The 15,823-nt window shown below is 52.4% G+C and overlaps 1 protein-coding gene across 3 annotated transcripts in view; it reads left to right on the forward strand.

Annotated features, from left to right (window-relative positions):
* Positions 1–15,823, forward strand: part of LTBP2 (latent transforming growth factor beta binding protein 2) — a 108,029-nt gene that overhangs the window by 56,627 nt on the left and 35,579 nt on the right. For all 3 annotated transcript variants that reach the window (XM_057318709.1, XM_026519507.4, XM_048220085.2), the window contains 4 exons: positions 1,981–2,151; positions 2,683–2,889; positions 3,720–3,997; positions 5,030–5,132. In XM_057318709.1, the coding sequence (XP_057174692.1) occupies positions 1,981–2,151; positions 2,683–2,889; positions 3,720–3,997; positions 5,030–5,132 (759 nt within the window). The remainder of the gene's footprint in view (positions 1–1,980; positions 2,152–2,682; positions 2,890–3,719; positions 3,998–5,029; positions 5,133–15,823) is intronic.

Below are 15,823 nucleotides of genomic sequence, written 5' to 3' on the forward strand. Positions count from 1 at the left end.
TGTGCCAGGCTCCAAGGATCCCAAACCAGCTCATCAGGGACTTTGCTGCTGTCACACATTCTGCCTTTGCTTCCTTCGTATCCAGCCATGAACCTCATCTCCCTGGCCTGGGTCCTTCCACCTCATCCTTCCTGCAAACCGCAGCCTTCCTGGACCAACCTGACCAGTTGCTTCCGTAGTACCCACAGCTGGGCCTCTGCTTTCTAGAGGAGACAACTGAACCCACATCCCTGTGGGCTCCCACCTTGGCACATTCTGGTCATTTCCCAACAGTCCTTTCCTTTGTGCCTGCTCCCTCTCTGTCTCTATCTCTGTCTCTGTCTCTGTCTGTCTCTCTGTGTCTGTCTCTTTCACTCTCTCATCCCTCAGAGCAGCTACTCCAAGCTGCCCCCACTTTCCCAAGTCCCATTCCATCACACCTGCCACCTCTTGCAGAGCTCCTCACCTTCCTGCCCATCTGCCCCACCGTGCACACCACTCCCATAGCTAAACCAGGGCCTAAGCTCACCTCCTTTCTTTTTTTCCCATGTTGAAAGTTGAAGTGAAATTCACATAAAATTAACCATTTTAAAGTGTGCACATCAGTGGTTTTTAGTGTATTCATAATTTTGTGCAACTGCCATCACTATCTAATTCTAGAACATTGTCATCACTCCCAAAAGAAACCCCATACCCATTAAGCCTCTCCCGCAAGCTCCGGGCCCCACTGGTCTACTTTGTCTCTAGGGATTTGCTTACCTCGGACATGTCCTAACAGAGCCTGTATAATATGTGGCTTTTCATGTCTGCTGTAACTTAGTATCATGTCTTCAAGGTTTATCCCTCTCAGTACTCATTCTTTTTTAGAGTCCGTGACTCCTTTCTTGCCATCTTGAAAAGGGGGTGTTCCCCTTCTTCATTCCTCTAGAACGCTAGACCATCCCTTGTCCTCCCCCCCACACCTCTCTCTTCCCTCTTCAGCCTGTCCCCCCTTCCGGCCCCTTCCCATCAGCAGATACCCTTGGTTCTGGTGCCCATTCTCACACACACGCTTGCACACTCACACAGTCCACAGAGATCTTTCTCTGCTTCCCTTGGGCTTCCTCCCTGTCCCTCCTCTCTTCCCAGACTAATTTCTTAAACACACGGTCTATACAGACTTTTTATACTTCCCTCCTCGAGCCCTCTCCCCTGGCTTCCCTCCCTGGGCTCCACACGCTGAATGAATACCCCTCCTTTGTATTTCCACTGCCACCACCTGTGTTGCGGAACGAGCTTGCATGGCTGCAGTGACCTCCCAGCTGGTCCCCCTGCTTCCCCGTCCCCCTGCACAGTCCAGCTGGGAGGGCACCAGTCCCCCACGCATTCTCTTTGATCTCTCACTGAAAACTTTCAAAGGCTTCCCACTACCAACCAAATAAAGTGCCCATCCTTGTTCCGGGAATCAGGGCACTCCACAGCCTGACTCTAGTCGTTCTCGCAGGCTCTGTCTTCCTCCCCTTCTCTTAGAAAACTCCTCTCTGGCAAGTCACAGCTACGGTCAGTTCTCTGCCCGCGGGTTCCAAGCCCAGCTGCGACACTTGCAAGCTGTGTGAAGTGGGGCAACCCAACCTTCTCTGGGCCTCAGTTTCCTTAACTGTAAAATAGAAGTGTCAGATGGGATGTAGGAACATGGTCAATATTCAGCCATTGTAACCTACAAAAATGGCAATTTCTAATGGTTTAACCTAAAAGAGTACTCCCCCAAGAAGGACAAGAGTTCATGTGCATAAAGCACGAGCTTCAGGGTTGACACGTTGGCAGCCCTCAATGCACGTTGGACTATGAGCTTCTCAAAGGTAGTACCCTGCCCCCACTATGGGACCTTGCTTCCAGTACGTACTTAGCAAATGCCCTTGGGATGGATTCACCCCTGACCCCATGGGCCTTTCTAACCAGCCTCTGGAGGTCACAGCTGTGCCTCTCAGCCCTGCCCCCTGGACCCAAGCCCTCTCTCTGCAGGGCTGAACCTCACGGAGAAAATCAAGAAGATCAAGGTCGTCTTCACTCCCACCATCTGCAAGCAGACTTGTGCCCACGGACACTGTTCCAACAGCTGTGAGCGTGGCGACACCACCACCCTGTATAGCCAGGGTGGTCATGGGCATGACCCCAAGTCTGGCTTCCGCATCTGTGAGTCCCTTCCCCCCTCAGGGGGTTCCCAGGCCCTGGGGGGGGGGGCAGGGTGGCCAGAAGGACAGGCCTGCCTTGGGCAGGAGCCCAGACCTTCTGCAGGAAGGAAGCCGACTGCTCTCACAGTATGGCTCCTGTGAGTTGTCTTCAGTCACACAGAATGCTGAGTCCTCACCAGCTCTGTGACAGCCTAGCTGTGTGACTCTAGGCAAGTCCCATAACCTGCCTGAGTCCATGGTTCCTCCACAGAGAAGTGAGGGAGTTAGCGCTGCGGCCCTCCTGTCCCCCAGGTTATTGTGGGGTCCTGGGAAAGCATGAAAGGGCTCTTTAGAAAGGCAAGGGCTGGCTATTATCTACGCTTCCTCACTCCCGGCCTCCTGGAAAGTCCCTGCATTTCAGGGTGTGCTGGGCTCCTCAGGCCATCCAGATTGGAGTTCCTGCTCCCCCTGCTTCCTGGTGGTCACCCCCCAGCCCCGTGGTGGGCACTGCTATGTTCTCCTACCATCAGTCACCTTGAGATCGATGTTGCAGATTTCTGCCAGATCCCCTGCCTGAACGGAGGCCGCTGCATCGGCCGGGACGAGTGCTGGTGCCCCACCAACTCCACCGGCAAGTTCTGCCACCTGCCCTCCCCGAAGCTGGACACGGGGCCTCCAGAGAGAGGCTCCCGCCACGGGGCCCTGCGGGAAGGCCCCTTGAGGCAGTCCACATTCACTTTGCCTCTCTCCAACCAGCTGGGTGAGTGTGGGGCTGGGGGGTACACTGGGTCACGGGCATGGGGGTGCTGGCATCGTGGAGAGGGCACGGAAGCGGCCTCTGTTCAGACCTCCCTCCTTCTCTGCCCCCGGGGCTCAATTTCATTTCCTAAACTTCTCTTTGCCCTTCCTCCAAACTCATCAATATTTTTTTTTTGTCCTTGCCCCCAGTGGGTGCTATAGATGAGACAAAAAAGTGTAAAGGCGCGGTCCTGCCTCCAGGGAACCCTCAGCCCTGGACAAGAGAGGAGGGCTGGATAGGAAGGAGAACATCATATAAAACATGTCATTTCCCTGCCTTCCATTATCAGGTGCCACGTAAAAGGCACCAAAAATACAGACCTCCATAGAAGGTCAGGGGGTGGAGAGCCCCCTAATTGTGCTCAGGAAGGCTGCGTGAGGGAGGTGGACTTCAGTTGGCCTTAAAGGGTGGATAGCCTTTGACTAAGCAGAGAAGGGGGGATGGGTTCCCCTGTGCAGGGACCAGCGGGGGCCACGGTGTGGAGGTGGGGCCCTGCAGGGTCCCTCGGGCCAGAGTTCAGGGGTTGTGCAGGATGGTGGGGGGAGGTAGAATCAGGAAGGTAGTTTGGAGGTTGAGAATGAAGGTCCTTCATTGGATGATGCAGAGTGAAGGAGTTTGTGCCCCACCCCGTCCTCACTGGGGAGTTGTTCTGGGTTTGAGCAGAGAGTGGAGAAATGGAGGGAGAGTTTAGGAGAAACACAGAGCCAGTGGCCTGCCTGGCCCGGGGGTGGTGGGCCCTCTTCAGAAGGTGGGGCCCTGTTGCCCGGCTCTGACCCAGCCCCTGTGCCCAGCCTCCGTGAACCCCTCCCTGGTGAAGGTGCATATCCACCACCCGCCGGAGGCCTCCGTGCAGGTCCATCAGGTGGCTCGGGTGCGGGGCGAGGCCCCGGAGGAGAACAGCGTGGAGACCAGACCCTCGCCCCGGCTCCCCGCCAGCCCCCGCCACAGCCACTGGGACAGCAACAGCATCCCCGCGCGGTCTGGAGAGGCCCCTCAGCCAGCACCCCCAGCAGCACCCAGGCCTCCAGGACAGCTGGGCCGCTGTTATCTGAGCTCTGTGAACGGACAGGTGAGAAGGCCCCTGCCTCAGCCCTAGGGCTTCCAGAATAGTGACTGCCCCTCACTCTACCCCTTCTCTCTGCTCCTCATCCTTATGGAATGAATGTCTGCAGAGGCTCCTATTTCCCGTATGGGAAAACGCAGGGCATTAAACTGCCCGAGCAAGGACAGGCCTCCTTACTACCCAGGCTCCGCTGGATACTTGTCAGGGCCAGGCATGCCGAAGAGGCCCCGAAAGAGTCCCCCTCTGGAAGGGCACCAGCATCCTCTGGTCCCAGTAAACCCTGGCCTGTCCTGGAGCCGAGCCTAGGACTCGGGCTGTTGGATCCGACAAGAAAGAGTATGGTATTCCATGGCGACTGGGGATCAGAGAGATGTGGAATTAGAAAAGGCAGGTTAAATCCTAAAGCCTTGGGGGTAAAAGATGAGAGATACTCCATAACGTCTGTAGTCAGTGACGGGAAATCAGGGGAGATTTCCTGAGTCTAGGTACCTAAAAATATGGGCTAAGCCAGAACCAGGATGGTTTTTGTTGGAGTTGCATTTTGGTGTTTCCAGAAACCCCTCCCGAGGTAAGGGAACTGGAGGAGGTAGAGAGTAGCCAAGGGGTAGGGACTCTAAGTCCCCAGATCCTCCTTGGCCTCTCAGCTTGCAGTGTCCCTGAGCCTAGACCCTGTTCATGGGGAAGGCTTGCATCATGCGTGACCCTATAGTTCTCTGGAGTTTGACGGAAGAAAGCCCATCCTTTGGGACCCTTGGTGGGCTGGGGACATGGAAGGGGCCAGTTTGCAGACCTGCACAGAACAGATCTTTTCTTATCTGGGTGTGCCGTGGCCCCAGGTTTAGGGTTTGGTGGGATGGACTACAAGTTTCTCTGCTTCCTTCCCAGGCACCCCCTGACTCTCTCCTCTCCTCCCTTGGCTGAGACATCCCTGTAGCAAGACGTTGGGGTTCAGCTCTTGCCTCAGGTTTTCCTGGGATAGCTCTGTGCACAGCAGGGAAGGGAAGAGGGTATGATGGGTGTCTGTGGCCTCTTTTCCAGTGTGCCAACCCCTTGCTGGAGCTGACTGCCCAAGAGGATTGCTGTGGCAGTGTGGGAGCCTTCTGGGGGGTGACCTCATGTGCCCCATGCCCCCCAAGACCAGGTGAGTGCCAGGCGCCAGGGCGTAGGGTTTGGGGCGAAGCTTTCCCAAGGCCTGGCCTCCGCTTCCTCTCCCACCAGGGTCTCAGAGGCCAGGCAGGGAGAACAGGCTGGTGAACTGGGCAGGCTTTCCAGATCTGCTTTGAGGGTGCTCCCAGCTGGTGGCCGAGGTTCCTGACGGCTCAGATGGCTTGGGCCCAGGTGCAGCCTGGACTCTCTGCTCTATCTGATTGCCTGGGAGGGGTTCCTCCCTCTCATTGTTCTTGCTCAGATTTAGGCCCATCCCATGCTGGGCCCCTTCTACACACACCCCCGCCCAGGCATCAGGGGCCCAGGGGTCTTTATTTAGTGACTCAGCGTTTCCCTCATTCTCCCCCTGGAGGGGCCTCCAGGCCTCCTCCTCACCTCCTCACCTCCTGTTTCCTAACCCTGTCAGGGTTGGGTGTCTGTCCCAGAGGGCCCTCTGCCTTAGGATATGGGAAACCCAGTTCCCTGCCCTCTTTTGGAGGGTAGGAAAAGCCTAACATGTATTCATTCATTCATTCACTCGTTCGTTCATTTATTCGCCAAATACTAACCAGGTGCCTTGTGTGTGCCAAGCACTGAGGATTTGGGAGTCAGCAAAATGCCTGTTCATGCTGCTCTCCTAGGTGTCGATGTTACGGTTGGGAGGTGGGTGATGAGGTCCCTGTGCCCGAGTATGGCTTCTGCCCGCTTGGCCTCTCTTCTCCCACCTGGCCCCACTCCTAGGGCCTGGGCCTGGCCTGGGCCTGGCATGGATTTCTTTTTCCTGTCAACAGTCGACTTGGTGAGTTGGCTTTGTAGGGGGCTTGGGCTGGAGCCCAAAGGTGGGAGGGACAGGGCTGTTCCTAACTTCAGACTTGGTTGTGGAGCAGTGACCATATTTTCCAAATTAAAAATAAGTGTGGACGGTTTAGCAGTGTGATGGAGCTTTCGGTGAAGCAGCAAAGGCTAGCAGTGAGCTTCCAGGCTTGAGCATGCAACACGGAGCAGGTACCAGGCCCAGCTCTGCTGGCTGACTTCTTCCCCGCACCATCTCTGGTCTGCAGAATGGAGACAGTAATGGCGCCAGTGGGGCTGCTCTGGAGAGTAGATGAGGCATGTGCTTAGCCTTAGGTCAGGAAACAGTAGCTGTTACTATTATTGCCCCAAAGTATCCCTCCACAAAGGGAAAAGGGAGTGGACCCACTGCCCCGTGGGGGGGAAGAGGGCCTTGATCTGCTCAGTGTCTCCCCCTGCAGGCCAGAGATGTCTCACCACTTTTCTTCTTCCCCTCTTTCCCTCTTTCCCTTCCTCCTGGTTAGGCTTCCACATCCCACGTTCCAATCAGTCAATGGATATTTACATTAATGAAGCACCCATTTGAAGTGCTCCTAGGGTGCAGGCCCAGGAAAGACAGTGAAGTCTGGGGTATGGGGGTGGGGGTGGGGGGGTATACAGGTAGCACTAACTAGACAAACGCCAAATGCTGTGGGAACACAGCGGAACTGGGACCACGGATAGGTCCTATAGCACCTTTGTACAAATTAGAGAAAGGTGCCACTTCCTTTGTTCAAAACAGTCTTTACAAATACAAATCTAAGATGCCAGCGATTCTTTGAGATTCTCTGGTGCTTTTGTGCAGTGGACAACCTGCACATCTGTTCACTGTGGAGTAGGGGATCCAAATTTGTGGATCAGGGAAAGCTTCTTATAGGGGGTGACATCCAGGATGAGATCTGAAGAATTATTAGAGTAAGCCAAAGAGATGGGGAAGAGCTCAACACCCCAAGGAAATTGCAGATGCAGGAGAGACCAAGAGAGTGAGAAACTTTTCCTGGAGCACAGCACACCCACGGCTGTGCCCTCACCTCCTCCCTGTCCCAGTTAGTGCCTCCCACCCCCCCTCCCCTACTGTGTTCAGCACATCTCAGCAAGCCGGGCACCAGGGTTCAAACCCTGGAATGTCAAGCATTCCAGCACACGGAGCAAGAAATAACAAAGACCAGGGAACGTAAACACTTATAACACATTAGAGTGCAGCTGGGCATTGTATAGGGAAGGGGCAAGACGCTGAGGAACCTTGTTTGTGTTGACAGGGTGCCAGACACCCAGCTCCATGCCTGAGCCTGGGGCTGGGGATTGGGGATGTTTCTCTAAGTAGGCATGACAAGCAAGCTACCGTGCAAGAGTCAGAGGAAGAAAAGGTGAGCTGCTGGGGTGGGTTTGGGAATGGTTGGCAAGGCAGGCAGGACTTCTGGATTCTAGAACTTTCCCGGGTCTGGTGGCTTTGCCCCTCTGAGCATCTAAGTCTCCTCTGATGAAATAAGGCTGTGTCCTTCAGGGAAGGGCTTTGTTATCCCCAACAAGTTCATCTAGCAGAATAAGGGGGTGAAGGGAGTAATAAAACCAGCAGCCGGGGAGCTATGCGACTTCATGGCCTCCCCTAAATCACCTTTTGGCTTCTGAGGCTCCATGCTGGATGTCAAAGAAGGCCCCTGCAGAATGATGCTATTTCTGATGAGGAAAGGGACTGCCTTGAAGTCTCATTTACATGGCACAGATAAATCCCTTTTCTTCCGGAAAAAAAATTCTCCAGTGCTCTCTTTCTTAGGGAGATGGCTCAGGGAGTCAATTTAGGTCAGCCTCTGATCCCCTCCCTTCTTTATCCCTTCACTCTGGGTGACGGATGCTGCTGACCTTCCAGGACTCGGCCTGAGCCCCATCTTCCTGACCCTTGGGAGTTTTCAGAGCCTCTGCAGTTCCCCTGTCAGGGTCCAAAGAACGCACAGCTCTCAAAAGCCATTTTGATTGAGGCCACATTTTTGAGTTTTTGTCTGAGAAAGACAGACATCTGGGCTGACTGGAAAGTTGGCTGCCGCCCCATCTGGCTTGGCACTGGCTGTGTCAACCCCCAGGCCCCTTCGCTGGGGCAGGCGGGGCTGGCACCCTGCTCTCAGTCCGCAGTGGTGGGCTCCAGCTGTTCGCCACGAGATCATCTGTCCGTCTGCCTGGCATGGGATGAGGTCACCTCAAAACCCATGCCCCTCCCTGTCCCTCCACGGACTGCGGATTCTCTCGCTCCGCCCCTTCAAGGAGTTCTGCATCTTTCCCTCTTAAAGGCAATGATGGCCACCTCTTGGGGAACTTTCATGCTACGCTGGGCTCTTCACCTGCTTTAGCTCATGAAATTGTTGCAACCACGTGCAAGCTAAGGGTCTTTGTCCCGACTTGACAAATGAGGAAGATGAAGCTCAGAGAGGGCTGAGCAACTTGTCTACGGTCACACAGCAGGACAGGGGAGCAAGGCTTCAAGCCACAGTGTGTCTGACTCTCAGCTGACCAGGATCTCCCGAATCATTCTGGGGGGACTTGAGCCTGCCCGTAGACAACAAAATCCAAGCTGTTAGACTGGGAGTTCACAGCCAGGAGGGGGCCGCCCAGGGTCGTGTTTCATGAGTAATGTGCGCGTGAAAGACAACATCCCTCCAGAAGCCTGGGATTGGGTAGACACGGCAGCAACCTGCAGCTCAGGCCTGAGAGTTCCCGGAGATGTGCTGGACGGATTGTCCCGGAGCGAAGCTGGTAGGCTTGTTCCATGTGGTTCTGGAGGACTAAAGCCAGTGTGAATGTTTCTGGTGAGCAGAGCTCAATTTGAAACTGAGCACAAGGAATGGTTTATTTTTAAAAACTGCAGCTTATCAAAACCCAGTGGTATAATGGGGTGTGTCCGGAAGTACTTCTCTCCCCATCATGGAGAGGAAGCCTCCTAAGAACTGGTCATAGGAGGAGCTGGAAAGGATATTGATCTTTGAGGGAATGGAAGTTCATTTGTATGTGTCTGAAAATGTGTTGGAAATCCTCAGTAGAAAGCAAGCTTTGGTTTGCCTTGGTTTTGCCAGGGCCTTTGCCCGTGGGACCGTTTCAGGCGAGGCCAGCCCCTGCAGAGGGGGGCGCTTGCTAGAGGATGCAGGCAGCTGGCAGGATGTGGAGCGGGGAGCCCCAGGGCAAGTCACAGCAACAACATTGTTATCGTCACCATCGCTGTTAGCAACCGTGTCTTCAGAGAGCGTACACACCAGGCACTATGCTAAGTGCTTCCTCGTTCCCCTGCGTCCTGACCACGTCCCTGGGAGCTGGGCATGACCATCTTCATTTTACGGGTGAGGAAGTTGTGTCTATGTGACCTGAGGCCCCTGCCTCTAACCGGCCTGTGATCTGCCTTCTGGGCTGCTTCTTGTGCACCGGGCTTGGGGAATTTGCTCAACTAGAGGACCCCGGCTTAGAGACCAGCTGTGCTGGGGTGGGGCCCCTGTTCTCTGGGACTCTGGCTGAGACGCCCAGTCTCCTGCCCTCAAGAAATGGGATTTTTCAGAATTCCAGTTGTTGGGCTGAAAAAAAATCAGTGTCTCTTTGGCTCAGGGATGTTCTGAGAGCTTCTTCCAAGGGACTCAAGGTCTCCAGGGAATTGTGCCTCAGGTCAAGTTAGTGCCCTGCTTACCCCAGAGTGGGGGTCACCCACACACGGCATCTCTGGCCTGGAGAGGTCCAGGGAAGGTGGAGGTGGGGGTGGCTGGCGTGGCACCTGTCTGAGCCAAGGGTCTGACCAGACCCCTCTCCACCTCACTGCTTGTGGTGACCAAGACACCCACTTTGGCTTTTGTGCTGGCCCAAGGAAGCTGTCAGAGCCTTTGGGTGGGATGTCCACAATCCCTGGGGGGATCCATGAGGACTTCGCCAAGCAGTAAAATCTGGAATAATGAACCTTATAATAATCACCAATATGTGACAAGGATCGTGCTCAGAGTTTTGCCTGCTTTTTTACTGTTCACAATAGCCGCCAGGAAGGCATTGTCCCCTACATTTTACTGATAAGAAAACTCAGAGAGGTTGAGTAACCTGCACTGGTGTCTCCAGCCAGTGAGGGGCAGCAGCCTGTGCAGTCCTTGAGACTGTGTTGCTGGAAGGAAAGGAAGGAAGGAAGGAAGGAAGGAAGGAAGGAAGGAAGGAAGGAAGGAAGGAAGGAAGGAAGGGGAAAGGAGAGAAGGAAGGAAGGAAGGGAGAAAGAAAGGGAGAAAGGAAGGGATGGAGGGAGGACGGGAGGGAGGGAAGGGGAAAAGGAGGGAAGGAGAGAAGGAAGGAAGAAGGGAGAAAGGAAAGGAAGAGGGAGGGACTAAGTCTCAGGGAGAACCTACAGGGACTGTGCCGGGCACGATGCTAGCTTCAGTCTGACATTGATTTTTTTCTCAGTGAAGTGGACCTTCACAACCCATGAAACTGAGTTTCTGTCCCCACTTCTACAGATGAAAAAATTAAGACCGACAGAGGTTAAGAAACGTGCTTTGGGTCACACAGCTAGTCAGAGTAGAGCCAGGAATTTGATGGGGTCTGGTTGCCCCAGAACCCACACTCCTTCCACTGCTCTGGGGGACTAGAAGATTCTTTCCAGCTTACGCACCCGAGGTTTACAAATCGAGGATTCGGCTCCAGTACGCTCACATGCCCCGGTGCATCGAGCGTAGCCTCCTCCGGTGTGTGTGTGTGTATCTGTCTGTCTGTCTTTTGGCAGAGTGGTGTGTGGCAGGGTACCCTCCAGAACTCCCTGCTGGGGCCATCTGTCATCACAGGCTGAGATCAGCATGGCTTGTAAACAGCCCCGTGGCCAGACATATGTCTCCACCATCTCTTCCCTAAACTCTGTTGTAGAGTCAGGGCCAAAACTGTCTCCAGGAATTAGTCTGTTCTGGTTGAGGCTTCCTTGGGAGTCCCAGCAGCCAAGGGGGAGAGTCAGCAGAACAGGGGCGGCCCCTCTGCTTCCTTCCCCAGTGTGTGAGCTGGCCCAGGTGCAGCGGTGAGGGGACAGGACTGGGGTCAGAGGCCAGAAGACCTGAGGTTCTGGCCCACATGACCCACGTTTCCATACCAGGAAAGGTACACACACGACTGCCCTGCAGGCTTCCAGGGCGTTCTGTGATGCTCAGACTCCTTGGAGTTGGGTTGATCCCAGCTGACCCCAGCTGCTTGGACTTTCTCAGGCCTCAGAGGCCCAACTGCAAGGTCACTGGCAGCTCTCCACATGTCTCTTTGAAGCACCCATGGGAAACACAGCTTAGCCACTCTTTCCAGATTCGCTTCTCTCTGCTTCCCAACCTCCGTGTTCTCCTTGTGTTAGCTGAGGGGCCGTGAGGGGTGGTGCGGGTTCTGCCCCATTGCCTTTATTCATTCTGCTTGGCACTCCAGTGGTAGACCTTGCGGGGCATTTACCGAACATCTGATGAGTGCTCTGGCCATCTAGGACCACCAGTCCTCTGGCCCATCTCCTGACCTCCTCCTGGGTGTCCCTGCCTTTGTTTTTCCCATTTGCTCTCCTGATCCCCTGTTTAAAAAAGGGAAGTGAAGGGGCGCCTGGGTGGCGCAGTCGGTAAGCGTCTGCCTTCGGCTCAGGGCGTGATCCCGGCGTTCTGGGATCGAGCCCCACATCAGGCTCCTCCGCTAGGAGCCTGCTTCTTCCTCTCCCACTCCCCCTGCTTGTGTTCCCTCTCTCACTGGCTGTCTCTCTCTGTCAAATAAATAAATAAAATCTTTAAAAAAAAAAAAAAAAGGGAAGTGAAGTTCCCAAAAAGGGTAATATACTTCCTGATGGGCATGGGTTTCCCCGTAGCCCACAGACCCCAGGATTCCTGCCTAGACAACTCCTGAGGCTTGGCATGACTATATTCATTTATTTATTTGGCAGCAGGAGAAAGGAGTGGTTCAGAATCTATCTCTGGAGGCAGACTGCCTGGGTTCATCATCCTTGCTCCATCCACCAGCTGGGAGACCCGGGGCATGATTCCTAACCTCTCTGTGCCTCAGTTTGTGCCTCCATAAAATGGGGAAAATATTAGTAAGTCCCCTCAAGGGCTATTATGAGGATTAAATAAGTTAATACATGTAAGGACTTTATAATAGGGCCTAGCCCATAGTAAGTGCTGTTTTAGTGTTTGCTCTTATTATTCATTCCATTTTGATTGAGTGACTCTAGGGGCTTCTGGGTGGCTCAGTCAATTGAGCATTCGACTCTTGATCTCAGCTCAAGTTTTGATCTTAGGGTCGTGAGTTAAAGCCTCACATTGAGCTTACAAAAAAAAGAAAAAAAAAAGATGATGGCGTGCCTGCCGTGTGCCATATGCTGTGCTGGGCTCTGGAGATGCAGCAACAATGAAGACAAGGCTCCTATCTTCATGGAGCTTACACTTTAGTGGGGGAACGGACAAGCCAACAGGCCATCATAACACAGCATTGAAAGTGCCGCGGCAAGGGAAGGCCCGAGTGTGTCGGGAGCCTTCTATCCCCGATGAGACCGAAGCTATTGGATGCTGCACTTGGTCTCAGAGAAGCTCGTAGGTGGCCTTCGGGAGGTGCGAGGCAGGGTCTGAGGGCCCTCTTTGGGATCAGGTTGGGGTTGCGGCAAAATGGGAATTTTACCTGGGACAGTGGCTTTGAAATTTGTTCCTCTCCAGAGAAGTCTGCCTTCACCAACGGTGGCCCGTCCAAGTTTCTCTTAAGGCCAGCGAGGGCAGAGGCGTCTGGGGAAGAAATCCCTTTGTAGGAAAAGTCCGTGAATCTAGATGAGTGAATGAACACAGCGCATCTCAGTCTGCACGTTCCCAGGTTCTCACGGTGCCCCGCAGGCGCCAGCACCGTTCCACCCTTGTTCCCAGCTCGAACCCCAGCTCCCACCGCTCCTCTCCTGCTCACTCCAAAAGCGGGGTCCTTCTGCCTCATGTCTCCCTCCTGACATCATGGTGCTGCCCTGGCCTCCTGGCCCCTTCTCTCCCTCCCGCTTTCAGCAGAGTGACATGCAAGGGATGTGGGCTCCGCAGCCAGAGGTTTGGGTTCCACCACTACTGGGTCCCCTCGGAGCTTCACTTTCCTAATCCATACAATGGGGAGAATGCTCCCTGCCTTGCAGGATGGTTGTGTGGGAAACAAGCAGGAGAGTGTGTGCCAATGGCCTCGTGGCTCCATCCAAACGTCCCCTTGTTACAGTTCCTTGGCCCTCTGGCATCAGCCTCGTGTTATTCTTTCCCACCTTCTGCTCCTCATAATGTTTGCAGGCATTGAATCAGCTTGTTTTCTGAGTTTCTCCAAACAACTTCCCCCCTCTCTTGCCTCCTCCCTGTCCTCAGCTGATACCCCCCAGGCCCCAGGCCCCAGGCCAGGAGCGCTCACATTTCCCAGGCTCACTCCCATCCTTCTGTCTCAAGCATGTTCAGAATCCTCATTTATCCCCACCAGGCCGGAGCCTAGTCCCCCCACAGTGGGACGACAGGCAAAGTCCGAGCAAGACTGTCGTCCACAGTGGGAAAAGATATTACAAATTCAACCGACATTTTTTTAATGTTAAAAAAAAATGAAGCTTTACTAATTCACATCCTCACTTGGTCTGTGTGTCAGACTGTCAGATGTCATGTTTGGTATGTGGAGTGTCCTCGGGGAAGAGCGGGGTTCCAAGAAAACATGGCACCTCCTCATGTTTGTCTTTGGCATATCACAACGCGTAACCTACAACAATGCTCGGTTTATGGGGTGTTTCAATTATGTTGTCAAGTTTTAACGAAAACAACCCTCACCAAGTGGAAAAGTGACTCTAAAAAAATTCCTGCAAAGAAATAGGATTCGAAATAATACTAATTACATAATCACAAGTAATCACTTTTAAAATGCAATGCCACGTCTCCCCTGACCTGTAATCAACCGTATTCCAAAGTAAAAATAATGAGGACCTCTCAGATGTGACCCAAAATGGACCCCAGGTTCCAAATGATCAAGAAGGCTGTGTGAAATATGGTTCCGATCTACAATCACGAACAACGGACTTTGCCCCAAGCCTATAATGTGCTGGGAACTAGCAGCTAGTGATAGAGCGAAAGTTATCTGGTTCAGAAAAACATTCAAAAACACCAAGACGCTCAAACTTTGCAACCGGGTGAAAGTATAGATGCCTCCAACGTGCCTCTTGGTATTTGCAAGAGTCCATTTCAACAATAGAGTATATGAAGAACTAGCCTTTTGTAAAGATACTACCAAAGAAAGTCTGAACCACAAGGCATATATTCTCAACAGTAAATGACTTCTTCAATAAAAATAAGTTTTCCAACAACTCTATAAGGGTAATTGCTGACGCTCTGATGGGAATGAAAAGGAATCCAGGTGAGGACATAGGGGAGGAGGGCACTCCGTGCAAAGTCCCCTCACCGTAGCGTGTGATCATAGGCAAATTGCTTCCCAGAGCCCATAGTCTCTCATGGTCCATAGACTGCGGACTCTGGGAAACAAACTGAGGGCTTCAGAGGGGAGGGGAGTGGGGGATTGGGATAGGCCGGTGATGGGTATTAAGGAGGGTACGTATTGCATGGTGCACTGGGTGTTATATGCAAGTAATGAATCATGGGACATTACATCAAAAACTAGGGATGTACTGTATGGTGACTAACATAACATAATAAAAAATTATTATAAAAAAAAAAAAGAAGACAAATTGCTAGAGGAAGTCATCATGCGGTTCACTTCATGAAACAAGACCTTTAAAGTAGAATGGGATCTCTATGGAACACTGTGTCCGAATAGTGTCCGTGAAAATCCCTGTACCCCTTGAGAATTGCTGGCTATGTCTTGGCCAGGAAATGGTCAGACTTATAGATGAGCTATTCTTTTTTAAAAAATCAAAAAGTTGGATGTCCACATCTGCTGCTCTGTCCTGTGATGGCAGATGGCTGTCAGGACTCTGTTACCTGCTGGAGCTTTTCAAGGAAAGGAAAAACAAACAAAAAAACCCTTCAAAGCTTTCCTCTGGAAGCTGATAGGCTAGTCTGTCTCCAAAGTAATAGAGATATTTCCCTGTTTTTAAGTCCATAGGTTTTTCTTTTTCAAAGCACTTTTTTTTTCTCTTTTAAGTAAGGGAGAGTGTCATGAAATCAAGGTAGGATGGGTATCGGCCCCAGAATCTGAGATTTATTTCCTCGTTGGTCAGCCTGGAGTCAAACATCTGCCCGGTTTGGTCTGCCACTAGCTCGGGGCGAGAGATCTCAGCCACAGAAAGAGCCTTTTGAAAATGGATGTTTGGAAGCAGTTCCGTCATTCTGGGATTTGCTGCTGTAAACCAACTCTATTTGCACATTTAAAAAGCTTGAAAACTGGCATTTTCGAATGTATTTTACATTTGTAAAAACGGAGGAGACAACCTCAGGGGAGATGGAAAGTTACTGACCAGATTTCAACACCAGCATCACACAGTTGGTGCGAGCGCGTGAACACTGAACAGCGTGGTTTTCTCCGTGCCATCGACGGGGAGCTTCTTCCATCGTGAGCCGAGATACCTTGTCAGTTATAGCAGCATTGAAACCCAGGATTCAGATAAACTGAACTTAAAATTAAACTGTGAATTGTTTCATCTATGTGTTTAAAAACTAATAATACAGCTATAGTTATGGAAGGTGGAACCGTTAGCCAAAACTGGGTGATGAACACACAGGACCTCTCTGTGACTATTTTTTTGTAACTTCCTGCAAATCTATAATTACTTCAAACCCCAAAAATTAAATACATAAAATTTGTTTCATCACATTAGAGTGTATAACATTGATATGCACCGTATGTAATGTTATAACTCTATATAAGACATACGGTCACTGAGTGTCATTTCTAGAAAGA

This window comes from Ursus arctos, unplaced genomic scaffold, assembly GCF_023065955.2.
Source record: "Ursus arctos isolate Adak ecotype North America unplaced genomic scaffold, UrsArc2.0 scaffold_25, whole genome shotgun sequence".
In the NCBI taxonomy this organism is placed as follows: domain Eukaryota; kingdom Metazoa; phylum Chordata; class Mammalia; order Carnivora; family Ursidae; genus Ursus; species Ursus arctos.